The 26,698-nt window shown below is 51.1% G+C and overlaps 2 protein-coding genes across 2 annotated transcripts in view; one reads left to right on the top strand and one right to left on the bottom strand.

The window, feature by feature from the left end:
• BPI (bactericidal permeability increasing protein) overlaps positions 1-26,698 on the bottom strand; it is a 127,084-nt gene that overhangs the window by 29,232 nt on the left and 71,154 nt on the right. The window contains exon 2 of the mRNA XM_044985753.1: positions 6,389-6,466. The gene's annotated coding sequence lies outside the window, so the exon portion shown is untranslated. The remainder of the gene's footprint in view (positions 1-6,388; positions 6,467-26,698) is intronic.
• On the top strand, positions 3,407-25,852 carry KIAA1755 (KIAA1755 ortholog). Its single transcript, XM_044985749.1, has 14 exons — positions 3,407-3,678; positions 7,830-8,027; positions 8,736-10,134; positions 10,257-10,451; positions 11,603-11,726; positions 13,895-13,988; positions 17,380-17,466; positions 18,835-18,951; positions 19,689-19,787; positions 20,884-21,032; positions 22,275-22,413; positions 22,778-22,897; positions 23,649-23,840; positions 24,359-25,852. Exons 1-14 carry the CDS (start codon positions 3,676-3,678, stop codon positions 25,412-25,414), a joined length of 3,972 nt encoding a protein of 1,323 aa, XP_044841684.1. The 5' UTR covers positions 3,407-3,675; the 3' UTR covers positions 25,415-25,852.

Here is a 26,698-nt window from a genome sequence, read left to right as displayed (position 1 = left end):
CAGGATCTCATCAACATGCTGCTCTTCAATGCCCCTGGGAACTTGAGCTTTGACAAACCTTCCCAGTGGACAGACTGGAAGCAGCGTTTTGCAAGATTCTGAATTGCAAACCAACTCTACAAAGAAACTGGAGATATACAGGTATCTTCTTTAATTTACATACTATGGGGAAGAAGGCAGAGCATATCTTTAAATCCTTTGACTTTACTGAAGACAATCACAAAGATGACTGGAAAGTTGCATAGTTTATACCTCGGAGAAATGTGGTTTATGAAAGAGCATGTTTCCACCAGACAATTCAAGAACCAGGGGGAAATGTTGAGTGTTTTATAGGAGCTCTGCATACATTGGCTGAAAACTGTGATTTGGGGAATGCAAAACATGAAAGCAGCCTGTGCTGGTGAGACAGCAAAACCAAGAGCAACTTGCCAAACTTGAAAACCAAGAAACTAGCCTGAAAACCAAGAAACTAGCCTAGAAGCTGTTAGCAAATGCAGCATGAGTGTTAAAAGTACTTACCATGAGACCCCAGAGGCAAGGAGAAAGAACTCCTGGGCTAAAAGGGACAAATTCCATCCCACATGCACAAGGTGTGGAAAAAGTCTTATCCCAAGAGATGACGCATGTCCAGCCGGAGACGCATGGTGTGATACATGCACGAAATATGGACATTTTGCAGCTTTTTGCTGCACCAAAGCAGTCAGGGAGTTGACACATATGCCAGACAATCAAGAGCTGTTGTTTCTATGATCTATCCCTTGTGATGCCAAACAGCCTGCCTGGGGAATGAAACTGAATATGTATGGCAAGTCTATTGCCATAAACTGACTCAGGAGCTGACATCACAGTCCTCTCAGAAGGGGCTTACAATCATGTTCAACCCCGCCCAGGGCTGAAGTCACCTGACTCCGCTCTGACTAGCCCTGCAGGTTTTCTGAACTGCATGGGCCAGTTCACCACTGAAACAACTTACAGAGACCAAAGCTGTGCATTCAGAGTGTATACGACCAAAGAACCACAGACCAGCAGCCTTCTCAGCCGCAGAATGGCAGCCATGATGGGCATAGTGAGAAAGCAGGAAGAATTCAACAGAGGTTTTGATTATATTGGACTTTTGACGGGAGATCCACTACAAATCAACCTGCAAGACAATGCTGAACCATATAGTGTACAAACACCTCTACCAGAGAGACCTTGGAAGAGACTAGCTGCAGATATATGCACATTCAGAGGACATCATTACCTGGTCACTGTGGACTGTTTTTCCAGGCATATAGGAGTAATGTACCTGAAAGATATGACGAGTGGCTGTGTTACCAAGAAACCGAAGTGCATTGTTGCTCGCTTTGATATTCCAGAACAAATAGTGATGGGCAATGGACCATAATTCACTGCAGAAGAATTTAAATCACTCTGAATGAAATATGATTTTGATCATATTACTAGCAGCCCACATTACCCACAAGCAAATGGAGAGGCTGAGAGCTCTACAGACAGCCAGGAAAATCCTACAGCAGGAAGACCCATTCCTTGCTCTTCTGAGTTACAGAGCAAGATTAATAGCAGCTACTGGATACAGTTCAGCACAACTCCTGGTGGGAAGACAACTCAGAACTACTGTTCCGACTTTGGAAAATAACCTATGTCCATAATGACCAGATATGACAAGAGTAGCCCCCCAATCAGGTAAAGAGGCTTAAAAGAGCTTATGGACACATATAATAGACATCACTCAGTCAGAGAACAGCCAGGTCTAGAACCTGGTGACCATGTCCATGGAGAAAAAGGATGGAGAACTCTAGCTGTCATAAAGACAAAGAATTCAGAAGGTATGTGATAAGCGACTGACAGTGGAGAGTTCACCAGAAACCGTTGACATCTACAGTTTGTTCCTCAGAGAGAACAATCAACAGAGCAAATTCAACAGACAGCGGACGCCGAACAAGACGCCGACGCCTGATGGATTCCAAACCGATCAGAGCCAGTCATTGCAATTCCTGGACAGCCAGATGACCCAGTTGTTACGGGTTCAGGATGTGTAATTAGAAAACGGGGACGATTCAGAGACACTTAACGAACCGATGCATACTGAACTTCGACAACAGCCTGACAGTGAAATACTGTAAAGGGTATGATTGTAGAACGTAAAGTGGGAGATGTGATGGAATGCTAAACTGGGTGACACTGGTCAGCCACCAGGTGACACGTGTAAAAAATCTTATGTGTGCTCACCTCAGCCGGACCCGGCAGAGCAGTAAAGGTTCTGATGATGACCACCTCTGGTGTGTACAAGTCAGGTCTGTAGCCAGCCCATCTCTGGTACAGACATACATGACAGATGATTGATAAGACAGGCAGGCAGAATGGTCCAATGGAGAGAGAATAGGACTGGGATGGGAATCAGGAGACCTCGTCTCTATTCCAACCACTGTCTGACTCACTGTGTAATCTAGGACAAGTCTCTGTGCCTCTGTTTCCCCACCAGTAAATGGGGATAATGACACTCACCTTATTTGTGATCAATGGCTGAAAAGTGCTAAGAACGGACAGACTGGCAGATTTCTCTGTAACCCAGGCCATTGCAGAGCTGCCGCAGCATTCTGTATTAGGATTCTGCAGTGGTTTTCTCCCAGAACAGTTTTATGATCTATTTTTCCCCAAAACCCTTTATTTCTGAAAACGTCGGCTCAGCTAGAAACGGAGACCTGGATACCGTCTAGGGCAGAGACAGGGTAGTGTCCTGCCTGTCTGAAGGAGCGTCTCCTTTAATTGGCCTGCTTCACTCTTGCTTTCCTTCCCCATCATGTGAGTCACAGCTTGGACAGCCCTGAGCCTGGAAGTGGATTTTGCCACATTACAAAGGAAATGAGTGGCCAATTAAGCAAAGCTATTTCACACAGGCAGGAGGGGAGATGTCAAGGCACTGGCTGGCGCGCCCCTTCCAGGAAGAGACAGAGAAAGAAACCACTTCGGAGGGAAATAGAACAGTTAGAAAAACAAGCCTGTGTGGGCGTCTTGTATTCGTCTTGGCAGGCATCACGGGCCAGATTCACCGGTGGGACTGCACTGAATTCTGCGTGCATGCACCATAGATGGATTTGGCCACTTAAGATGCTTCCCCTGCCTGTTTTGCTCTCACCCCAGTTCTTGTGCTGTGTGGGCATGAAAAGAGTCTGTCTAGATGCACAATGGGAGCTGCTGTGCCTGGGGCCTGGCTTGCCCTGTGAATGTTTTGCAGATGAAGCAGCACAGGCGTGAACTAGACTGAGCTTAAGTCGTCTTTCCCAGACAGCCCCCTCCCTCCTTCCCCCTTTCCACTCCCTCTCCCTCCCCTTCACAAGCAGGGCTTGCTCTTTTCTACACCAGACGAGAGGTGGGTGGCTGGGTGGGAGGGATCCTTTCGGACTTACTCTGGTCGGGAATGGGATGGAGGTTCGGAGGCAGAGGCTGGGCTGACGCAGGCAGAGCCACTTCTGCCCCTTGTCTGGATTCGCTGCAACTTTTCTAGGGCACCTGGATTTCATTGAGGAGCCGCCAGAAGGAAAAAGAGCCGCTTGCATGGACTGAAGAGAGCGGCAGGGCAACTAGATGCAATAGGAAAACTTCTAGCTTCCAGGGAGAAGGGACAGTTACCACCTTGCTCCCGCCAGCCTCCCTGCCACTTCCTAGTAAAACATGGTAATGCCTTCTGCTTTTGTATCTTTGTAATGACTGTCCCACTAGCTTCCCCTGTCTGCTTGTCTCCTCCGTCCCCTGCTGCCAACACACACTGCACACCTGGCCCTGCAGCAAAGTCCTAGCAGTAGCCTGCTGCTTTGTGGCTCTCAGTGCATGGCGGGTGCTGTCCTTCCCCAGGCCCTGTCTTTCTGTGTGCTTGTGCCACACGGGGTGTGGCTGTCAGCCCTGACACGCTAACGCTCAGGTGTAACGCCGCTGCTTGCCAGGTGGGAAAGGGGAGATAGATTGACAACAGAGCTCGCTTCTAAAGCCGTTTGTGCCTGGGAGGATTCCCTTCTCACGCAGAGCCCGTGTCTCCAGCAGCCTGAGCAGACGTTTGGCACCAAGTAGAAGGAAGGGTACAAAGATCACTAGCAGCTGTTTGGATGGAAGCGTGTGGGACTGCAAACCATTGTGGTTAAAACCTCCCTGCACTCCCTTGCTATGGCTGCAGGGAATCAGAGCCAGAGAATGTGTGTTAATAACTTCTCCCTTTGCTATGCAGGGATGACATTCCTTACTCCGTCGGGCCCGACTGCATTACTGTTAGTGGCCCCATGTGCTGCCTTGAGCGGCTCTGATGACCTCGTCTCTTGCCTTCCTAATGCTTTGACTCGTCTTTAAAGTTTGGATCCTGCAGTCCTTACTCAGGCTAAACTCCCCTGATGTAAGAGCTGGAGCAGTGGGAGTGGAATTGTTATTGGCTGCTGGTTAGTGCTCTCAAACCTCTGCATCAGGGAAAGGGAGCGGTATGCTTGGTGACTTGAGAGTTAAATGAACAACCTTACTGTGCCAAAACTGTATTTATTGTGAAGCTCTAACCCTTCCCGGAGATTCAGACAGACGGCTTTATAAAAACAGATGGGGATTTGGGGGAAAGAGCATCGTCTCCGTTTGAACTACACTTTAGGTTATTGAAATGGAAATAACTTATAAAATCTCAGTCTCTTTATGCTCTTAGTGACTTTTGTTTTCTTTTTGCACTTCACTTAAATTGGTCAAAGAAAATCGACTGGTCAGTTCCCTTTGGTTTCTAATCACTCCCTAGTTCGGGTCCCTATTCGCCTCGCGTTTGCACGCTGCTGCTGCTCTCTATTCACAGCCAGATCAGACTCATTTACTGATGGGAGGTTTTTTGGTAACATTTCATGAAGTTGTTTTGCCATCTTGGGCCAAATCATCCCTAGTGTAATTGACCTTGGTGGAATTACACCAAGAATAAAGTCGTGTCATTAGGATTTGTAAAATCCCACCCTCCTCTCCTCTATGCTCTACATGGGGGCCACAAATTCAGTTGACAATTTTCTTTAACCCAGGTGTAAGAGGGCCCTGCTGCTTTACAGATTACAGCATTAGGATCTGAACTGGTTCATCCTGGGGAGGGGGGATTCGAACTTCTTCATCTCAGTTTTGTTACAGCACCAGGACTCCCAGTGAATTCAGTACCTCACCAGCTGCTGGGAGGTGGCTAAATTCCAAGCTCCCCTTTGAGATTTGGGACTAACAGCACCGGCTGCTCCGTTCACTGCCCCATCCACCAGACCAAGGAAGGGCATGAGAACCAGCAGACAGGGGGCTTGAAGTGCCATGGTACCCAGACAGCAGGACAGAATGGAGAGATGAAGTGACTTGCAAGACAGTCTGCAAAAGAGTAGGATTCCCATGCCCCAAAGGCACCCAACCGGGCCCCTTCCGACAAATCTGACCGGGGGAGAAAACCAAGTATTGTGCAAGTGTCTGTTTGCAGGGGGTGCCAGATCTTAGCAGAGGCGAGGAGGCAGCACTGGGCTGGATGGGCTCACATGGACAGAGCTCCCTGCCTCCCCTGTCACTCTAGAGGAGGCCCCTGCAGGTCAGGGCAGAAGCAGAGTGACACAACCTTGCTTTGCAGCCCTGCACCCATGCTGTGCGGCCTTAGTGTAGTAGACACTTCCTGCATTGACGGAAGGGATTTTTCCACTGCTGTAGGGAATCCACCTCCCCACGTTACGGTAGCCAGGCTGACAGAATAATTCGTCCATCGACCAAGCCCCGTCTATACCAGGGCAAGGTTGGCTTAACCACAGTGCTCAGAGGGTGTAAATTTTTCACCCCCCTGAGCGCCACAGCTATGTTGACCTAATTTTTACATGTGGACCAGGCCTAAAGCTGTCAACTCTGACACAGCCTTCACTTTAAAATGGTAAACAGAGCTCTGCAACCAGGCTGAAATCTGCCTCACTGAGAAGTGAGAATCTAACGGCAAGGTGTGTCTACCTGGGGACACTTAGGAAAGTTCCTCAGAAAAGGTGTGATGTTAAAGTGCTTTAGCTAAAACCCATTAAACCTAATTAAGCTAAGCTGGACAAGGCAGTTTTACTTCTGAAGTAGCATGTCCACACAGGGGTTTAATGTGCTTTAAGTAGTGCACTCTATGTTCACACCTTGGGATAATTCCACTTCACTTTCCCGAGTGCCCCCAACATCGACATGTGTGTGACAGTCTCACCCCCTCAGCCCCAGTGTGTGACAGCCACAGACCCTGGGCTCATTCAAGTACCAGAAGCCGTTGCTGACACAGCTCCTGAATGGATCAATGGAAGGCTGCTAACTAAAGGTCCTCTCTGCTTGAGGCTGTGCTCAGAGCTTTGGAATTCGTCCATATCAAGTACAGTTAAATTTGGAGACTGACCTTCCTACCAGGTCAAGAAGCTCAGATCTGTAGCCGGTCAAGCTTGGCAGCAGGAGATAAAAGCGCCTTCTCTGTTATCTAGGGATTGAACAGAAACAGATCAGGAGATTTTAGATATATATAAAAACTCAACACATCCTAGTTAAAAAGTACATTGGGGTTAATTCTTCCACCAGCTTCCACCAGCCCAGATTTTGCAGGAACATGGGTTTGCATGCTCAGAAACCTCCATTTGTGTGTGCCTATGGGCCTCTATACATGCAAATCCAGTCAAGGCTTTATTTGTCTGCCTGTCCAGTTCCTGCACAAATGCTAGCTCTGGGAGAGCTGTCTCAGGCTACTATAGCTGCATTATTATTTACTCTCTGTGAACAGCTTGAAAGCCCCTCCTAAAGGCTTGAAAAGCCAATGTCTGTCCTTACTAGTTATGTGTTTTTTCCATTTGACAGCCATTGCTTTCCTAAACCAGCTGAAATTTAACCTGAACTCATCCTGATTGCTTCCCTTGGTGCACCAGTTATGTCAGTCAGATTAGCACAGCCTTGGAAACAGGCTTTGTTTAATTAACTGCTTCTGCTGAGCCAGGTCAGTGAATTGGAAATATCATTAAGTGGGCCTGACGCAAATGGTGGCTCTTGTTTTAGTCTGGAGGGTCTTGTTTTGCAAGGATGGAGCTGTAGAATATGTAGGATATTTCCTAACAGATTCTCCAGTGATTGGTTTGGAATCAATGAAATGTAGGGATGAGGCTGAACCAGAGCGATCAAGGTGCCTGGCCTCATGCATTGTCACCCATCCACACGATTGTATTTCTAAGACACCTGCCAGTCTTAGAAAGAGCTTAGATCTGACCAGCTCTGAATTTGGGGGCAGTTGGGACTGGGTCTAATCTCGCTAGCTACCCTTCTCGCTATAATGGGCTGAGCCAAATCACCAGGTGTGAACACTCCTGAACTTGGAGGAGTTTAGAATTTGGAGCCTGCACTTGGAAACTCAGACCCACCACAAATCAAACGAGTATAAACCTCGACATACTGGCGACCCTTTAAACCAAAAGCCCCTTAACCTGCCTGTTCAAAAACCAGTCCTCTGTGAGGCTAGTGGCATCTCCCCAATTCGCTCAGACCTTTCGACCTTTCCTCACTTCAGCAGTGTCATAACTAATGTACCCCGAGTCCCAGAAAAGCACGGTTACTCCCAAGGAAACACGTCTATTGCATGTGGCTCTGCCAGCCGCGGTGGTGTATTTAAATCAGTGTTGCTCCTTTAAAGACACTTCCACGCTCCCACCAGGCTGGAGGGCCGGCCTGGAGGCTCTGTGGGGAGCTGGGAAAGCGAGTGATGGATGAGGTATATTAAATTGGGGGCGGTGGGAGAGGTCCCCAAAGGGGGCGGGTTGCTAGTGCTGGTCTGTCTAATGGATGGTGGGTTTCCCCTGCAGGATCCCCGGTCGCTCGATGCCGCGGTGCAGAACGCCCTGCTAGCCCTCTACCCGCCATTTGAAGTCACAGCCCCAATCGTCCTCAGCCAGCTCTTCCGCCTGCTCGACAGCGACTACCACGGCGACGGGCTGTGCTGCCTCCTTGATTTCCTGATTCCTGCCAAGCGCCTCTTTGAACATGTGCGGCAGGCAGCCTGTGTGAGTTCATGGACAACAACGCCAGTCTCCACCTCCCCCAAGCCTTCCCAGAGCCCGGCTCTCAGGCCCAGGCCTGCCGTGGGTGCACGGATGCAGGCAGGCTTCCCCCACTGAAGCAAACTTTCGCTGTGCTATCATATCCCACCTAGGGGCAGTGCAGGCTGGTAGTTAAGCAAGGAACAGGACAGGACGCCTGGGTTCTCTCTGTGGGGCCTTCAGCAAATCACCTCTTCAGGGTCTCATTTTCTCATCTGTAAAATGGGTTGATGAGACTTCCCCAACCCCCCACAGGCTGCTGGGTTTATTAATCATTGTGAGGCTCTTTGTGGCACTGCAGAGTCGGTCTGTACATCATAATCCCCACCCCAAACAGGAATAATGGCCTGGCCCGGCCGCACACAGGGGCTGTGACAAATCGTCCAGTACAGGTTGCAAGGTGCTCGCATACTGTGGAACAAAGGCCATATAATAATAATAATCCCGAGCTCTTACACAGCTCTCCATCAGTAGATCTCAAAGCACTTTACAAAGGAGGACAAGCGCATTATCCCCACTTTACAGACAGGGAAACTGAGGCACGGGGAGTGGCTTGCACAAGATCACCCAGCAGGCCCTGTCCGGCGCTCCCTGTCCGGCGCTCCATCCATTAGGCCACAATAAGCTGGTCAGATCCCATTTTGTTAACATTGTGTGTTTTTCTTCTCTTAGGCACCTTACTTTAACTGCATCTTCCTCCATGAAGGCTGGCCCTTGTGTCTTCACGAGAAAGTGGTCATTCACCTTGCCCCACTCAACCCCCTCTTACTACGCCCAGGAGACTTCTACCTCCAAGCAGAGCCCTACGGAGAGCAATCTGCCTGCATCACGGTAAAGAGCCTCTCTCAGGACTTGCGCACTGTGGAAGAAAGAACAGTTCCTGAATCCTCCTATACGCTGCTATTTACCAATGAGTGGCTGGAGGAAATCAACCGAGACCTGGAGAGAGCACCTCTGCACACTTGCCTGGTAGCCACAGAAAAGGGAATTGCCCCTGTGCCTTGGAGTAAGATAGCCACGCCAGAATTCATCAGCAAGCCCAAAGCAGCACCAAGTCCCACCCAGGTCGGAGTGTCCCTTCCAGCACATGCACTGGACCGTGGCAGATCTGAAGTGATGGTAGAGCCAGCATCACAGAGCTGCACAATGTCTTTTTGCATGACTGATGCTCAGGTGCCACCTGGTAACATCATGGGTAATGGCCAAGACTGCAAAGATGTGCACTGGAGGTCCAGCCAGGGCAAGTATCCAGGACTCATCAAGGTGGACCAAGCAGGATCATGGAAGAAGCCCAGTGTGTTTGTTGTGCCAAGCCTGTGCGATATCATCAGCCAGGACCTGGATGGTGACTATGTTGACCTGCTAGAGTTTTCTGAAGAAATGAAGCTGGATCTTCTGGCCAAGTCAGGACCATCTGCTGAGCAACTTGGACCTTCTAGAGAAATAAAGGTGCCATCAGAGCGTAAATCACGGCTTCCAAGGGTGAACAGAGGGTCAGCAGCAGAAAAATGGACCTGTGGGAAAGGGCAGAGCTCAGAGGAGGGTCCCTGCACACCGTGTCTGAGGAGAAAACTGAACAGAGACCCCAAATTCCACGGGCCAAGGTGTCGATACCGTGAGTCCTACGTGGCCGCCCTTCAGAACCCTGTGAGCTTTGGCTCTGGGCTAATGGCAGCCATACTGGAGGAGTCTGATGTGCCCAAACCAGAGTTCCCTTCAGCAAGCACAGCTCCAGAGAGTCCAGCTCACCCCAGACAGAGGCCAGGCCAGGCAGCCGCTCCCAGACTCCTCTCTGGCTGTCCTCCGAAAGCAATGACTCAGGAGACGAAAGCCGAGGAGGTGACAAAGCAGGGATACTTAAAGCTTCTCAAGTCTCCTGCTGGTGCGAGGAGAAACCTCCCTCGGTCACAGTCTCCCCCTGCCAGCCATAAATTCTCCTTCTTTAAAGGCCAACGACAACCAGCATCCCCAGGGGACAGTTTGTCTGGTACCAGCCAATATGAAGGGCCTCGGAAAAGGATGTCGGCTATTTACTCTCCCAGGATGAGCAGAGCTAAGCTGGCTGGGAAAGGTAATAGCCAGTAGAGGGTTGTACAAAACTGGGTATAAAGCAAACATGGTAGTAGGTTGTGCAAGCTTTGCCTCCTTTCAGCTAAAAACTCTGACACATCTTTGATCTGTTTCCCTGGCCAGGTACCGATCAGACGGATGCGTCTCTCTTCGACATCAGCTCTCTCCAAGGCACCAACTGTAAGAACGGTCTTTGTGTTACCACCGTGAGCTCTCCTGCCCAAGAACCCCTGTCTGCAGAGTCCAGCCCTCAACGGCCGCCCCAATGGCAGGATCTCGGCGCTGAGCTCTTGCACTCGGGCATAGCTTGTTTGCCAGGTACTGAACCCAGTGACAGGATCATGACTAGACCGATTCACATTTCTTCATTCCAAATGGGTTTTTTGATGAAAGCTTTTTGTGGTCAAAATGAAAATACCTGCAGGGAATGTCCAATGTCCTACATTTTTTAGGGGTTTTGTTGAAAAATGGAAAGCACCAAAATGGCAAAAAAATTCAGCCGATCATTTCAATAAAAGTCAAATATTTGCCTGGTCAGCTGAAATGTTTCTCTTTTAAGTGGCTGAGAACTAATTTTTAACTGAATATTGGGGGGGTGGGGGAGAGACAATGAAAACCTGAACATTTTTGACAGAAACAAAAAAATGCCTTAGGGGAAACCCAGACATTCCCCAACCAGTTCTTATCTCCTGAAGGCACGGCACAGCCATTAACTTCTGAGTGCGCCCAGCCCCCCAGGCAGGCAGGGAAACATTCTCCCCCCATTTCACAGAGGAGAACTCTGAGACACAGATGAAAGCCCCCCAGAGCCAGAATTAGAGCTCCCAACATGGTACTAATTCCTCCAGACTCCAGCCCCTCTCACATGAGCCTCCGCCCCAGCCAGCTACTCAGACCAGGCGGAAACCTGAGGCGTCAGCAGTCATCAAGGGGAAAGTGAGGTCGTGCGGGAGTTTAGGCCAATAGTATTTGCCGCAGCTCTTCCATGAAGTCCCCAAGGAGCCGTACTGGAGGTGCTGTACCACGCAAGCAGCACTCCCTAAGGGCTTTCAGGGAAAGCATGCGGCCGGGGGATGGAGCAGTTCAAGGGAGGACACAGTAGGTGACATTTGGATTGTCCATGGTCTCCCACTCCACAACAAACTTAACATCGCCAAGTCTCCCGATCCTTAGTGATTTCCTTGAAGCCCCAATTCCTGGAATCATGGAATAGGTTGAAACTCTGCTTTATTTTGTTTTGTTTTAAGGAAAAGCATGTCTCTAGCCTTCATGGTTGCAGAGAGAAAACAGCTTCAAAATGTGACTCTTAAAGGCTCAAAAAGAGAAGGCAAATAAAAGAACCCAAGCTTTGTTTTTCGAACAATCTCATGATTTTCAAGTCAATCTGATGGCTTTGGAGGTCTCCTGAACACGTGGGCGTGGCAATACTGTGAACTGGTAACTCACTGTTTGCTTTTTCCTGGCTGCAGGGAGCACAGATAAGCTTGGCAGGGCCCTGATCCAGGTGACCACAAGGAGCAGAGCATGGGAAGCCACCTGGTGCTCCGCCAGAGAGGTAGCCCAGCTCCTCCTTTACCTCTGCTCCATCCCCAGGTAAGGGGCGAACACAGCACCCTTCCCACAACATCCATGTTACAGCATAACCTTAGCAGAGCAGCTGCATGCAGCATCGCCCAGCGCAGCAGCCACTCAGCCTCGGTTTCCCAGCCTGTCTTCCACTGCTCTGCCCAGCCTCCAACACCTTCTGGGTTGCAGAGACTTAGCCCTCCGGCAGGTCCCTTCCAGTTCTACCCCTTGCAGGGCACTCCAGTTCCAAAACAAGGAGGAAACAACATGAACTTAAATTCTTCCTTTTCCTCGGGCAGATCTGCTAGGCACTGGGCCCTGACCAGCCTTCTCCAGCCTCTGCTCTCTCTGCCTGCTCCCCACAGCTGAGCAGGGCTCTGCCTTTTCCCCTGGAAGCCAGACTTCTGCTCCAGGTATCTCAGTTGGGCTGACTCAGCCTCCAGCTGCCCATTAACCTCTTCCTGCCATGTGTGGCGGCTTGCATGCCCCGTTCCAATTCCTTTCAGGCAGTAGCATAGACACAGGTAAACACGGGTTAATGGAATTTGGAGAATATGGCATTTAGGGGGCGGGTTCTGCCTGGGAGCTGGGCATCCTTACTCGCTCCTTTGCCTGCTTTGCACCCCCATCCGCTGCCTGGCAAGAGGGAGTCGGATGGCTCTAGGCTGCAGGCAACGCTCAGAGGGCCCAGTTAATTACTGTGAACGGTATTATTTCCGGAACTGCTCGCTGTGGTCATTTGGGGGCTTTTAATCCTCCCTGTATAGCTGGATGGATTCCACCTGCACACATGCTGGAATGTGCACCACTGCCCCCTACTGGAGCACGTTGGACATTGCATGGGTAGTTCAGGCGTTCTTTCCACCCGTCCTTTGAAATCCCATGGCAGCTGTTGGATGTGAAGATAAATAGCGTGTGTGATGTTGGGTGTATTTAGGCATTTCTGGGGGGAGCAGGCAGAGAGAGAGCAGAGGTGGGGCTCTTGCCATGGGGCAGAAGGCTGGCCAGGGCCAAATGCCCAGAAGATTTCTGGAGGAAAGGGAAGAGTTGATGTTCATGTCCCAGGGTTTCAGCCTGAGAGACAATCCCAGGAGGAGTCACTGAAATATGTAACTAAGTCAGAGGTTAATGTACACGCCACCTACCTCTTTGTCAATGTCATTAGCCATTGTGCACCAGAGTGAAGTAATCAAGTCTAGAAACCAGGACCAGCCACAGGCAAGGCCACCTACCCCTCACAGAAGAGAAAATTTGAGTTCTACAGTCCATTGAAACCTTCACTTAACTGGTAAATCCATCTCTGCTTCTGGGGTCTTCGGATTGCTCCAGCCCTTCCCCGTTATCTAGAAAAACACTCCCCCACCCCCCAAAGCCACCTACGCTGCTGATGGTAAAATAACCCCTAGAGGGGTAGGTGTGAAGTGATGAACTGTTCACTGCCTCCATGCAGGAGAAGGCCTGGGGTAATCCAAGCAAGGTATTTGGGGTTTCAGTGCCATTAAATCCAGCAGGTATCTCCCTCAGCTTTGGTCTGGAATGGAGAAGGGTGGGGAGATGGGCCACAGCACCTCCTGTTGGTTGGTTTAAAGTAGTGCTACAGCTTTGGAAGAATTCATGTTCCCTCTTGGCCTCAGTCTGGGCTCTCATGCGGGCCCTGACTTACTGCATGGCTGGGAGGGTGAGGACAGAGGTGCCAACTTGAAGTGTGGGGGAGAAGGGAGCGGGCAGCAGCTCTCAGGGGAAAGGAGGCCCTTAGACTTCCCCTGACCAGATGTCAGCGGGCATACGTCTACACTGAGGCCAGAAGCGACAAGTGAGCTCCCAGCCTAGCAGATAGACTCATGCTGGTGGGCTCGAGTGAGCATGCTAAAACCAGAAATACGGACATTCAGCGTGGACCCAACCTCGGGCTCTGATGCCTAGGGGCTGGAGCGCCCAAGCTGCTGCCTCCACTGCCCGTATTGCTATTGTTGGTGCACTAGTGCGAGCTCTCTAGCACGAGTCCATCTGCCCAAGCTGGGAGACTCGCTCTCCACTGCAGTGCAAGCACACAGACCCCAGGACGGGGCCTTCAGGAAAGTGGGGTATTTCCTCTCCAGCAGGGATGGGGAAAACCAAAGCAGCTGCTGAGGGTCTGAATTAATGCCGTTTTCTTCTTCCAATAGGAGCTCACTGTGGTTTATTTCATTCCCTAGGAGGGAAGCAAGGGATAGAGGGCTGACCATTGTGGTGGATGCCAGGAGACAGCCTCCCTCCCCGACCCTGCACACGGCATTCAGATCAGTCCAGGTACACGCTGGTCTCTGGACAGTCGTGAGCTCAGAGGGATAAGAGGGCCCAGGAAAGCACAGTCGATTTGGGTGGGCGAGATCCTCTGTCCAGCTAATCAGTAAAGTTCAGCAGTGTTGTCCCTAAAGCAACTCCCGAATTCCCTCTGGAGTGTATTGCGTTGGGTGGCCTACAGGCCTACAGCTGATCCTCTGACAGTCCCTTTGTCTGCAATGGCCTGAGGCTAAGATTTTTATCTCATCCACACTCTTTGCCCTAAGCATCCCCAAGAACATTTATTCAGGCAGGTCTCAGTTACCCTCTGTTGCAGCGGGATATATTTATCTAGGAAACACTGTGTAGCCCCTGCTCTCCCTGGGACACCCGCCCAGTCTCCTCCTTCACAGTCCCAGTTACTGATCTCCTGGGGAACCGTCAATGCATCCAGCCCCCAGCTGTCTGGGAGGTCAGTGCTACACTCCCGCACTTTCCTGGTTGTCTGGTCTCAAGTTGCCACTACAATTCTCTGCTTGCCACCTGTGGATACACAGATCGCACACGTGGAGTACAGACTCAAAGCACTGTTTATAGTCCCCCAGGGCACAAAAGATGCTCATTGCTACCCCAAAATCACGCTAGGCTTAGCTCGAGTAGCCAGGAGATGTGCATCTTTCTGTCCCCAACCTCTCTGTCTCTGCACACTCTAAAACCAGCAGAGAAAATCCTTTGTCCAAACCCCAGCCCAAGTCACTTGTCAATCAGGGGTTACTACGTTTCTCTCTGCTTCCAGTAGCCACAGTCAGCTGCAGAATCTAGTCAGTGCCCCTGTGAATGGACCAATCCACAATGGAGCATCCAGACCCTGAGCTCATGTCCAAGCTTATCCCATACCTGGAATTCAAACACAACAGCGCCACGTACATCTCCACTTCTCGCAGCTGCTCCTAAGGATTCCCGGCAGGACCTCCTGGGCCCCTTGCAAGTCCTAGCTGGCATTAACTGGGCCCACCTGCCAGAATGACTCTGCAATAATTACCCTGCACCGTAATGCGGGTGTTTAGTGCCTGAGTCCAGGGCAACTCAGAGAAGTGCCCTGTGTTCCTGCACAGGGGCTGAGAGTTTGTCACCAGCACAGCTCCCATCAACTCTGCATTTTGCTGGGGTTTGCTTTAGGTCTCTTCAGTGAGCTTTGTGCTCATTTGTGATTGGTCAAATAAGACCCAGGATATTCGTTCTGTCCCCAGCCTGGATGACCGTACATGCCGTTCTAGTATGAATACAGAATTTTTCATAGAAATTCCCCTGCTGCTTTTTGCTGGGTTGCTCATGGGAGGTGGATGCAGCCAGGGTGTGGATGCGCTGTGCTGTTCTACACAGGTCTGGCCCAAGTGACTGGTTTGGGGGAAATGGGGCGCATTTCCCACCCAGCTCTGCTCAGGAGCTTTTCTCTGGCTTCTAACAGCAGCATTGAACTGCTCAGGATATGAGGGTCTCCCGCACAGTCCCGTATTTGGTGAGTGTTTCCCAATGCCAGGACTGAATGTCTCGTGCAGAGTAAGCAGAAGATGTCATAGAACCATAGAATCTCAGGGTTGGAAGGGACCTCAGGAGTCACCTAGTCCAACCCCCTGCTCAAAGCAGGGCCAATCCCCAACTAAATCATCCCAGCCAGGGCTTTGTCAAGCCAGGCCTTAAAAACCTCTAAGGAAGGAGATTCCACCACTTCCCTAGGTAACCCATTCCAGTGCTTCACCACCCTAGTGAAATAGTGTTTCCTAATATCCAACCTAAACCTCCCCCACTGCAACTTGAGGCCATTACTCCTTGTTCTGCCATCAGGTACCACTGAGAACAGTCTAGATCCATCCTCTTTGGAACCCCCTTTCAGGTAGTTGAAAGCAGCTATCAAATCCCCCCTCATTCTTCTCTTCTGCAGACTAAACAATCCCAGTTCCCTCAGCCTCTCCTCATAAGTCATGTGCTCCAGCCCCCTAATCATTTTTGTTGCCCTCCGCTGGACTCTTTCCAATTTTTTCCACATCCTTCTTGCAGTGTGGGGCCCAAAACTGGACACAATACTCCAGATGAGGCCTCACCAGTGCCAAAGAGAGGGGAATGATCACATCCCTCGATCTGCTGGCAATGCTCGTACTTATACAGCCCAAAATGCCGTTAGCCTTCTTGGCAACAAGGGCACACTGTCGACTCATATCCAGCTTCTCGTCCACTGTAACCCCTAGGTCCTTTTCTGCAGAACTGCTGCCTAGCCATTCGGTCCCTAGTCTGTAGCAGTGCATGGGATTCTTCCGTCCTAAGTGCAGGACTCTGCACTTGTCCTTGTTGAACCTCATCAGGTTTCTTTTGGCCCAATCCTCTAATTTGTCTAGGTCCCTCTGTATCCTATCCCTACCCTCCAGCGTATCTACCACTCCTCCCAGTTTAGTGTCATCTGCAAACTTGCTGAGAGTGCAGTCCACGCCATCCTCCAGATCATTAATGAAGATATTGAACAAAACCGGCCCCAGGACCGACCCCTGGGGCACTCTGCTTGATACCGGCTGCCAACTAGACATGGAGCCATTGATCACTACCCGTTGAGCCCGACCATCTAGCCAGCTTTCTATCCATTCTTCCAGCCCATCCTTCTTTAACTTGCCGGCAAGAATACTGTGGGAGACTGTATCAAAAGCTTTGCTAAAGTCAAGGAATAACATGTCCACTGCTTTCCCCTCATCCACAGACCCAGTTATCTCCTCACAGAAGGCAATTAGGTTAGCCAGGCATGACTTGCCCTTGATGAATGCATGCTGACTGTTCCTGATCACTTTCCTCTCCTCTGAGTGCTCAGAATTGATTCCTTGAGGACCTGCTCCATGATTTTTCCAGGGACTGAGGTGAGGCTGACTGGCCTGTAGTTCCCCGGATCCTCCTTCTTCCCTTTTTTAAAGATGGGCACTACATTAGCCTTTTCCCAGTCATCCGGGACCTCCCCTGATCACCATGAGTTTTCAAAGATAATGGCCAATGGCTCTGTAATCACATCCACCAACTCCTTTAGCACCCTCAGATGCAGCGCATCCGGCCCCATGGACTTGTGCTCGTCCAGCTTTTCTAAACAGTCCCGAACCACTTCTTTCTCCACAGAGGGCTGGTCACCTCCTCCCCATACTGTGCTGCCCAGTGCAGCTGTCTGGGAGCTGACCTTGTTCGTGAAGACAGAGGCAAAAAAAGCACTGAGTACATTAGCTTTCTCCACATCCGCTGTCACTAGGTTGCCTCCCTCATTCAGCAAGGGGCCCCCCACTTTCCTTGACTTTCTTCCTGTTGCTAACACACCCGTAGAAACCCTTCTTGTTACTCCTAACATCCCTTGTATTGCAAGGGGTGACATTTACTCTGCCCTCCCCTGCAGAGATCTTCACCTGCCACCATCCACGGTGTGTTGCTGTTGGCAGAGAAGGAGGCGGCTGCACACCTGGAGAAGTTACCTGGAATACAGGTGAGGACTGGAGCAGCGTCTTCTGCAGCTGCTCCCTAGACTCGTCTTTATACTATTTGCACCTTCTCCTGCAAGGAGGACAGAGTCTGTATTGAAGGAGGGTTCCTTCCTTTCCTCCCTCGTCTCTGCAGTCAGGGGGATGAAGCTGGACCGAGGTGCTCCCCCACCTCATCTCCACCTTGGCCTAGCTCACCGGGGCTCCATCTGTGCCGGCAGGAGCAGTGACTAGATGGATTCTGTCTGTCTGTCCTGGTCACGTTGCTAGAGCTCAGGTTCCACTATTCCCATGACACTGTCAGTAGAGCCTGCCCATGTGCACAGTCCTCACCCTCGTTATGAAATACCTGGATCCTGTCTCGGGTGAGGAGCAGGGAGAGGTGCCCTTCTCTCTGTCTGTGGGGCCTTTATCCTATTGTCTGTCTCCCAGGCAGGTAATTCTTGCAGTCCTCACATTGTCTGATGGCAGTAATGGACTGCAGCCACCCGGGGGAAGCCAAGGACTTTCCCAGTTACTTCCACATGCTGGACACGGGCATTAGGATAATAACTCACAACTTGGAAGAGTTTATTGTTCTTTCAAGGCTGCTCTGTTTAATTAATATCATGTGAAATATTAATGAGTTCGATTACCCAGCTTGGCTGTCCTGGCAGATTTACTAAAATGCCAGCGTTCTGCTGTGCATTCGAAAACCACAGAGCCCCAGGGAGCTCCACTTAGAGACAGTGACTTCTTCTGGGCCAGTGCTGGGTTCAGGCTCTTGGGAAGGAACCAGAACTGCTAACATGCCAAGAGCTTTTCCCTCCAGGCCTCATGCAAAGCCTGTCGAAGCCGCTTCAGTGGGCTTTGGGTCGAGTCCCCAGCGGGCAACACCCGGAGGTCTGTACTCAGCGGGCGTTTGCCTGAATAAAGACTGCGTGGAAGAAACCGCAGCTGCACACAGACCCCAGGGTCTTGCATGGGGATGGAACCAGGACCTACCCAAACAAGCCCCTCTTCCTCTCGAGCCAACAGAGGAACTGACTCATTTGCTGCCGATAACTAGCAGGCAGTTCTGCTCGCTAGAGGGAGACACAGCTGCATGCACCTAGCCAGCACACTGCATGTGGGATTCAGGATTTACAGCAAAGCCAGGCAGGAGCGGACAGCCGGGAATCTCAGCCAGCAGCTTCTCCTTCTGACTCTTCCAGCCCCGTTTTGCAGATTCAGGCGGCCGGGGTCCTTTGGAGAAGGAGAGAGGTATTTTCATGCCCAAAGGCTGCAGGATCCCCTTGGGGAAGCTTTGCCAAACCAAACTCTTACCCACCACTCTCACCTGCCTCTGTAAGAGCTCACCACAGAATTTAAAGCCATGTCCCTCCCTCCTGCAGGTGGAGCTGCTGACTTCCCTCAGAGCTCTGGGCCGCTACGTCGACAGCACCCAGCTGACGCCAGACTTGGATGGTACTTTCCCTTACAGCCACGGCGAGTGGGTTCAATTCTTCCAGGTGTCTATTATCATGGCCTTTAGCTTTCTCCTTGTGTTTGCAGCAGCCCTTTTCCCTCAGTAAGGGACTTGCTTCTCAGGGGGCATAACACTCACAGTGATTATCACTGGCAAATCCCTGGTACCTTGGTAATGCAGGAAGACAATGTATGAGAATGCACAGGCTGCTGGTACTGCAATAACAGCGTAACACCCGACTGCGGGGAGAGGGTGAATCTGGTTGCAGGTTATGCCAACTGGTTGCATCACAATAAGTACATCCCTGTTTCAATGTATCACAAAAATAGAGTGTGTGTGTGTGTGTGTGTGTGTGTGTGTGTGTGTGTGTGTGTGTGTGTGTGTGTGTGTGTGTGTGTGTGTGTGTGTGTGTGTGTTCCCATGGAATGCCCTGAAGCAAGCAGCGGTTTTCACGTGTATTACACACAAGTTCAAGAAATCAACAAGAAGGCCCAGAACTTTAGCTAAGTATCAATAGCTACCTCAGTTCTGCTTAGAAATACATTATCTACAATGTCTCCCTGCAATTAACCTTCCCACCCTGCTTATTGGCTGCACTGCTATTCATCCATATTTCCACCTGCTTCTTTCCCTATCAGCCATTGAACTACTACCCATCTGTTTATACATCCACACAGTCTAAACCTTTTCCCCCTCTCTACTCTAAGCCTGTCTTGCCATCCATCTGCCAGCCCTCCTGGCCCGGGACAGGCCAACCCACTTGTGTTTCCTTCTCTGTAGAAGCTGCATCCCTTCATGGCAGATCTCAAGCAGGCCTCCAAGCTACTGCAGAGCTCCATCCAGGAACTGGAGAAGGGCGACTTCCCAGAGGATATGCAGGTAACAGCCATGCTTCCGAGTTCCAAACAGGATATCCCCCAAAACATCAGCATGTGCCCTGTGCTGCCATCTCCTGATGCCCAGTGGCAATCCAGCCCTGGGCCATTCCTGCCCACCGGGAGAGCCAGAGGAACTCTCTAGGTGCCTTTGATCAAAAGCAGCAGGGAATCTGTCCCACAGCCTTTGCTTGCTACGTAATCAGTATTTAAGAGCAAAGAATCAATTATTATATTGCAAAACAATTTTTGAGCCAGTCTTGTGCTGTTCAGCTGGCACAGCCCACAAGCTAAGTCAGGTCAGGCTGGGTCATTGCTTGGACAGGAGACCTGCAAGGAACTGCATGAAGCGGCCATAGTGAATCTGTGCTGGAGCGGGAGACCTGGCTGGTGTGATGCTCTGTTCTGCTGAAGATGCTGTTTATTGGCTGAGACTTAACACCAGCATCCTGATTACTTGTGGTCACTGCAGATTCCATGGGAAGGTCTGCAAGAGGAGGAGCGTGAACTCTAGTGCCCTGTCAAATTCCAGTCCATATCATTCCAAGCGGCCTGCCTGAAGCCCCTGTGCAGGTCCCACTGCACACAGACAGCTGCCATGTTGCACCCCAAAGGTGGTTGCAGTCAGTGGTGGATGAGGTGATCTCTGCATAGAGTTTGTTACTGTCTCATGCTCAGAAATCACATTGGGATCCCCTGACCAAGGGACCACAGAACCAGAGGGTTAGAAGGAACCTCAAGGGTCATCTAGTCTAACCCCCTGCCGTGGTGCAGGACTTGGGTCTAAACCCTCCAAGACAGATGGCTTCAGCCTCCTTTCGAAACCCTGCAGTGAAGGAGCTTCCGCACCTGACCTAGGCAGTCTGTGATTCAGACAGCTCCTCCAGGGCTCTCTTTGCAGGACAATGTGTGTTGCACGTGGCATTTAACTCCATTTGGTGGAAATGTTGTTCCCCAGGTCGGAGGCCTTTTCCGACCTCAGGCTCTGTCCCCTCTCTTATCTTCGCCCCTGACAGCTGACTTGGTGCTGTTGGTTGAGAGGGTGATGGGGCGAAGGGCAATCCCAGTGACAAGCGTGTGTGTCTCTGATCCTCGGGCAGGAGGCAGCCGAGTGCACGGAGAGATACAGGGAGCTGATGAAGGCAGTGCTCAGCAACGTGCAGCTAGTCAGCTTGCAGAGAGAGGGTGGGGCCACGCTGGCCAGGCTGAGGAAGGAGGCGTCCCGGCTCAGCTTCTCACCGGATGTCAGGTACGGAGACTGGAGCCATCTCTGCCCCAGAAGAGGGACACGGAGCACCGAGCTCTCACCCTACTGGCTTCAGGATGCTCGTGCCTTTGGCATTGCAGAGCCGCTGCTCCTCGTCCGTTCTCTGGGGACAATGCAGCCCATTACCCACCGGCACAGGCTTCTCGCCAGCCCTTCAAGGTGTTCCCACCACCACCCGCTCGCCCAGGCCTAGCTCTGCCAGCTCCCCCCAAGCTGGAGGCCCAAGCTCCCGGGAGTGGTTCCACCGCCCCGCTCAGCACAGGCCTGGAAGGCGACCAGGCACCGTTGGCTTGAGCAGGGTGAGGATTTTAGACAGACGCCATCCACTGTTATTTCATTTTATTTTCCAGTGGGGCTGCTAGATGGCGCTGCTCCCCAATACGATCACATTGCTTCCAGCAGCCGCACACCACAAAACCTGCCGGTGTCCTTCTCCCTCGGTTCACTCCTCTTGTCCCCCACTCCTCTGCCGGAGCTCCTCTGCCACCAGCTGTGGGGTGGAGGATATTTCCAAGGGGATAGAGAGCAGAGTTAGCAAGCGCCATCCCTCCCTCTGGTATCCAACATCCAACTCCAACCTGCTCGCTGTAACAGGGAGATTGCTGGACATGTGCGATCACCCGACAGGGCTCCACACCTCTGGAGAGTAACATGTACCTTGCCCCAGGGCCGGCCAGTCTGTGGGCACAAACTGGTCCCACACAGAGTGATACAATGAGGTTTTCTGGACAGGTACAAATCCAGACTCCCCTGGTGTGTTAATGGAGTTAGAAACATTAGCAGCTTGGCTCAGCTTGTGGCAAAGCATCACCTACAAGTTACAACCCCTGTGACCTCAGCTCTGGCTCCCACGCTGGGCTACAGTGCGGCGGAACGGGAGTGCGGCTCTTCCACTCCGCACATGCAATCCTTCGGTGCCACCGTGCCAACCAGCCGAGCAATCTTTGCACGTGACCTTTCTCAGCGCCCAACAGTGTGCATCAGAGTCATAACTAGAACCCAGCTCCAGGGAGCACACGGGCATAGGCTAGGGTTCCCCTCTCCCCAGTTAAGGGATTGTGATGCTCAGAGGACTCGCTCTGTTGGTTTCTTTACCAGGAATTGTGCCTGACCTGTAGCTGTAATTCTAGGAGGGATGGATGATCTCCTCGCACACCAGTGGCTGATATGCTGTAGGTGAACAGAGACGGGCCAGATATATTTGTCACCCTTTTTGTTCTTAAGGAACAGCATGGACTCAGCCATGGGCCTCTACAACCAAGTGGAAGAAGAAGTTCACACTTTGGTGACAAAATCCAACAGCTGCCTGGAGAGCCTGGAGTTCCTCCGAAAGATCCGGGAGTTTGAGGCAGAATTCGGCAAGGTGAGTGCTCTCCCCACGACATGCTGCCGGAAAGGACAGCTTGCACCTTGGATACCATGGCAACACTTGCTGAATCTCATTCATCAAATCCAGGACCCAGTCACTAAGTGACAGAGCAAAAGATTTCAGAGTTGAGTGAAACAAATAAACTTCTCTGCCCACAGCCTGGGCTACTGATACCAAGGGAACCTGGAGAACAAGATTTTCTTGAAGCTCAGATTTTAATTACTAGGTTACTGGAAAAATATGTTCACAAACTCTGTGAAATCTGGATGACCCAAAGGAAGGAGGGGAAATTCCCAGGGTCGTGGCAGCTGTTAAATAACTGAGATCTCATGGAAACCCCATTTATTTCTTTTTATAGCTCACTTGCGGGATTGATGAAGGAGATTCTTGCCTCCGTGAGCTGAGCACTGAGGAATGGAGCCTGGACAGCCCAGAGAGATCCTACCAGCAGTTCAAGGAATTCTTGATGCAGGCTACAGTATGTTTGAGGATGCTTTTCTATGACCTGTGTCCTAGCTATAGCTACATTGCCTATGTCTGGAACATGGTCCTTGCTAGGGCTCTTTGCCAGATACTCAGAATGAAATACGAAACCCCTAGAATTAGAGCTTCTCACATTGCATTGCAATTTCGTTACAAATGGCCCAGTATTGTTACAGAGCTGCAGAAAATACCATTTTTGACCATTTGAGCGATAATGGGCCCATCAACATTTAATTGTCAGGTCAAATTTTTGCAAGGAGGTTCCCAGTGTTGCACAGCGCTAGTCCCAAATGTGAGACAATCCTTATACTTCTGGACCACGTATGGGCTCCGATCCCTAACACTCCTGCCTCCTCATCCCTTCTCCCCGCCTCCAGTTCTGGAGGACAGTTGTTCTGTTCCAAGGGAGGTCCAGTGCTGTGTGGGGACGCCCAGGAGAGGTTCTATGGAGACTGAGGCTTCTGGTTAATTGACCCAAACAAGCAGCCCCATGCACTGCACCGAATTAAATGAGGTCTCGGCGTGGGGAGTGTAGAATGAGACCCTCCATTCTTATCTCCTCCCAAAACACAATGATTCTCTTCTGCTTCCTGGCACCCAGAAATGGCTTGTGCCCAAACAGAGAACATTCCTCTGACTTTCATCTTCCAGCTGCCGAGCTCCTGGCCCTCAGCAAACAAGGCCCCCACAATAAAGACAGCAGAGCCTATTTAGGAATAGATCATTTTCCTTGTATCCTCCTTTAGGCTCACTACAACCATGGACTTGTGCTGTGTAAGGAAGCGGCTGAGTTCCAAGGCTCCATGTTCCCAGAGGCACAAGCCTTCCAGGCAGCCAGAGGTACCGTGCAGGCCAAACTGAGGAGTTTCTACACGAACTTGGAGCGGCAGCAGGCTGAGCTGGAAACTCTGCTCAACCTCTGCAGGTTCTACGACAAGGTGACTGTGCCAAGCTAACTGCTCCAGATTGTTACCCTGCAGCAAACTGGAACCAGACAACATTGCTCTCAGCCAGGAGATGGGAATCTGTAGGGCACAGTGTGAAATGTATGAGCAGGGAAGTAGTTTGATTCCAGCGCCGATTGCATAGCAAGGAAACGGAGCCCCCCCTCGCCCCCCCGAGGATGTGCTCTCCTGACACTGGTAGAGAGAAACCAGTGGAGAAACTCAAGGTTGGTGATTATGACGGAATTTCTGTAGGACTCCAGAAGGAAGTCGGTGTGGAGGGGCTGCAGCAGAACAGGGGATGAGAGAAGTTACAGAGGGATAAATAAGCAAGTGGGAAATGAGGTCTGGAGAGAGAGAGAGAAGTTCACTAGGTGGCGAGCATGGGAAGGATGTTGCAGTTATAAGAGAAGGTTCTTGCCCCAGCAGCAAGTGGGATCCTGGGGGAGGAGAGACAGCAAGTTCTAGATGAGCGACAAGGAAAAACGACAAACGATTGCTCTGTTTTCTAGATAACATCACTTACCCTTGACTGCAAACCTCACATGGCTCATGTGAAGCTTGGAGAGGGACAGCCAGCGAGTCGGGAGGCCCTGCAATGCCTGGAGAAATCGTTACAGAAGCTCTCTGTGGAGTTTTCAGCAGAGAGGTTCCAAGAGATGAAAGTACAAGCCTACACCATGCACAGCTGCAGAGGACTAGGCGTATGGAACAAGACATGGCAGAAGTGTCAAGAAACCAGGCAGATCCTTGAGGAGATGCTGGAAAAATTCAAGGAGGCCCAAGGATTTGAGCCAGACTGTAGTGGGGAGGAGGATTCTTTCAGCTCAGCTGCTGCTAAATCAGGCCCCAGAGTCCAAGGTAAAGCTCCTCGTGTTTGCAAATCAACTTCCAACCCTGCCCAAGCCTCAGCAGAAAGCAAGACACAAGTTAAAGAATCAGGATGCAGAGCAAGGAGTGAGATAGAATTAAAAACACATCTGCCCACAGACTCTGCCCTAGGTGTAGATCCCAGGGACCCCAGGTGTTCTCAGCAGGAATCCTTGTACTGCAAGGATGTGCAGGAGGGCAGATGTATTTATCAAGACTCTATAACAGCTGAAGAGTCTCCCCTGAGTGCTGCATGTGGAGCTGATCTTGAACAGAGAGAAGCCCTGGCTCAGAATCCCAGCACGGAGGCTTTAGAAAGCCTCCACGGGGCACCCCCTCAGAAGCCTCCTCTGACTCTTCCTTCCCAAGCCTCTTGCCCAGACCCTGGCCAGTTTCCTTGGGACAGCGTGAGTGAGTCCCTGGGTGATGGGCCTTGCTCAGCCCACAGCACATGTGGTCAGCAGCACTGGGGTAAGATGCCGGAAGCAGCCCAATACTTTCAGGTGTCCAGACATGGCAGCTTTTCTTCTGAAGATACAGAGTCACAGAACTCGGCCCAAGACCCTTCAACAACTAATCTCATTTTGCCCATGGAACTCGTGAGTCCTAGACTGCCCGGGCCGCTGGGAAAGCCGCCGGGGATCATATATCTGGAAAACCACCACACAAATAGCCATGAAAAAGTGGATGCTGAGTAAAACCAGCTCTTTCGAAACTGGGTTGGCTTTGTCTTTCCAGCCCTGGCAACTTTGGCCACGGAGTGGATGTGCTGTCTAGTGGTTATAGCAAGGACTTGGCATCAGACCTACTGGGCTCTACTCCTTAACCTGCCATTGACTCATTGCTTGGCCCTAGGCAGGTTACTTAACTCCCCTGTGCCTAACGTCTACCCATCTGCAAAATGGGGATAACAGTAGTTACCTACCTCCCGGGGAGCTGTGAGGCTCAGTTAATTAACAATCTCGAAGTGCTTTGTGGTCCTCCTGTGAAAGGCCTGCAGCCGGGGAAGTGCAGGGTACTGGTCGAGCTAACAATGACGTTCTCATGGTACTATTCACATTCAGGCTATGGCTACACTTGCACTTCAAAGCGCTGCCGCGGCAGCGCTTTGAAGCGCTAAGTGTAGTCAAAGCGCCAGCGCTGGGAGAAAGTTCTCCCAGTGCTGTCCGTACTCCACCTCCCTGTGGGGAATAACGTACAGTGCTGGGAGCCACGCTCCCAGCGCTGGGGCTTTGACCACACTGGCGCTTTGCAGCGCCGCAATTTGCAGCGCTGGAGAGGGTGTGTTTTCACACCCTGCTGCAGTGCTGCAAATTTGCAAGTGTAGCCAAGGCCTCAGTAACCGCAGGAGAAAAACCTAGGGCAAATGGAGACAGTTTGGTCACTTCTCTTCTGGCAACACCCATATTCCCTGAGGCACACCAGTCGTCCCCTGAGCCCCCGCTGGAGCACCGTGTTCCTCACTGCTGAACCTTCCCCTGTCCAGAGCCTCCAGGCCTCAGAGTGTAAATTGTAACCACAACAGAGCGATCACCAAATCCCTCCTTCCTCCTCCCACCTCCCCTGCCTGCCCAGTGGAATTTCCCTCCTGCCCACATGTTTTTACTGTCTCCTTTCCCTCCTGGTCTATGGGGCTGCTGCAGCTTGGGTTGTGATATTTTGTCCCTGTTACACAAGGCTAATTTTATTACCAATAATAAACCCAAAATGCAGGGCTGTCAGTGTAGAGCAGTGCAGAGGAAACTACATTCCAGCCTGCAGTCAGACAGCACCCAGGGTCTGTTCCCACTGCAAACAGAAATCCTTCTCGGGTGCTTCTACTGCTGCAGGAGGAGCCAGAGGAATAAATTCAAGGTGAGCACCAAAATCCAGTCCTGATTCATCTTCTCTTAGCAGCTGTGCTCAGTATCCTCTCAGTGAGCCAAAAAAGAAATGTCGGATTCTACTCCTCTGGGGCTGTACCCGTAATCCATCCCCAGCCG

Source organism: Mauremys mutica, chromosome 13 (assembly GCF_020497125.1).
Source record: "Mauremys mutica isolate MM-2020 ecotype Southern chromosome 13, ASM2049712v1, whole genome shotgun sequence".
Lineage (NCBI taxonomy): Eukaryota > Metazoa > Chordata > Testudines > Geoemydidae > Mauremys > Mauremys mutica.
This window is presented reverse-complemented; position numbering and strand designations above follow the sequence as displayed.

Excerpts from the sequence above, each read along its gene's own strand:
- KIAA1755 (XM_044985749.1), top strand. Across the intron at positions 10,452-11,602 it reads GGGCATAGCTTGTTTGCCAG|GGAGCACAGATAAGCTTGGC; the intron begins GTACTGAACCCA and ends TCCTGGCTGCAG. Across the intron at positions 19,788-20,883 it reads ACTTCCCAGAGGATATGCAG|GAGGCAGCCGAGTGCACGGA; the intron begins GTAACAGCCATG and ends ATCCTCGGGCAG.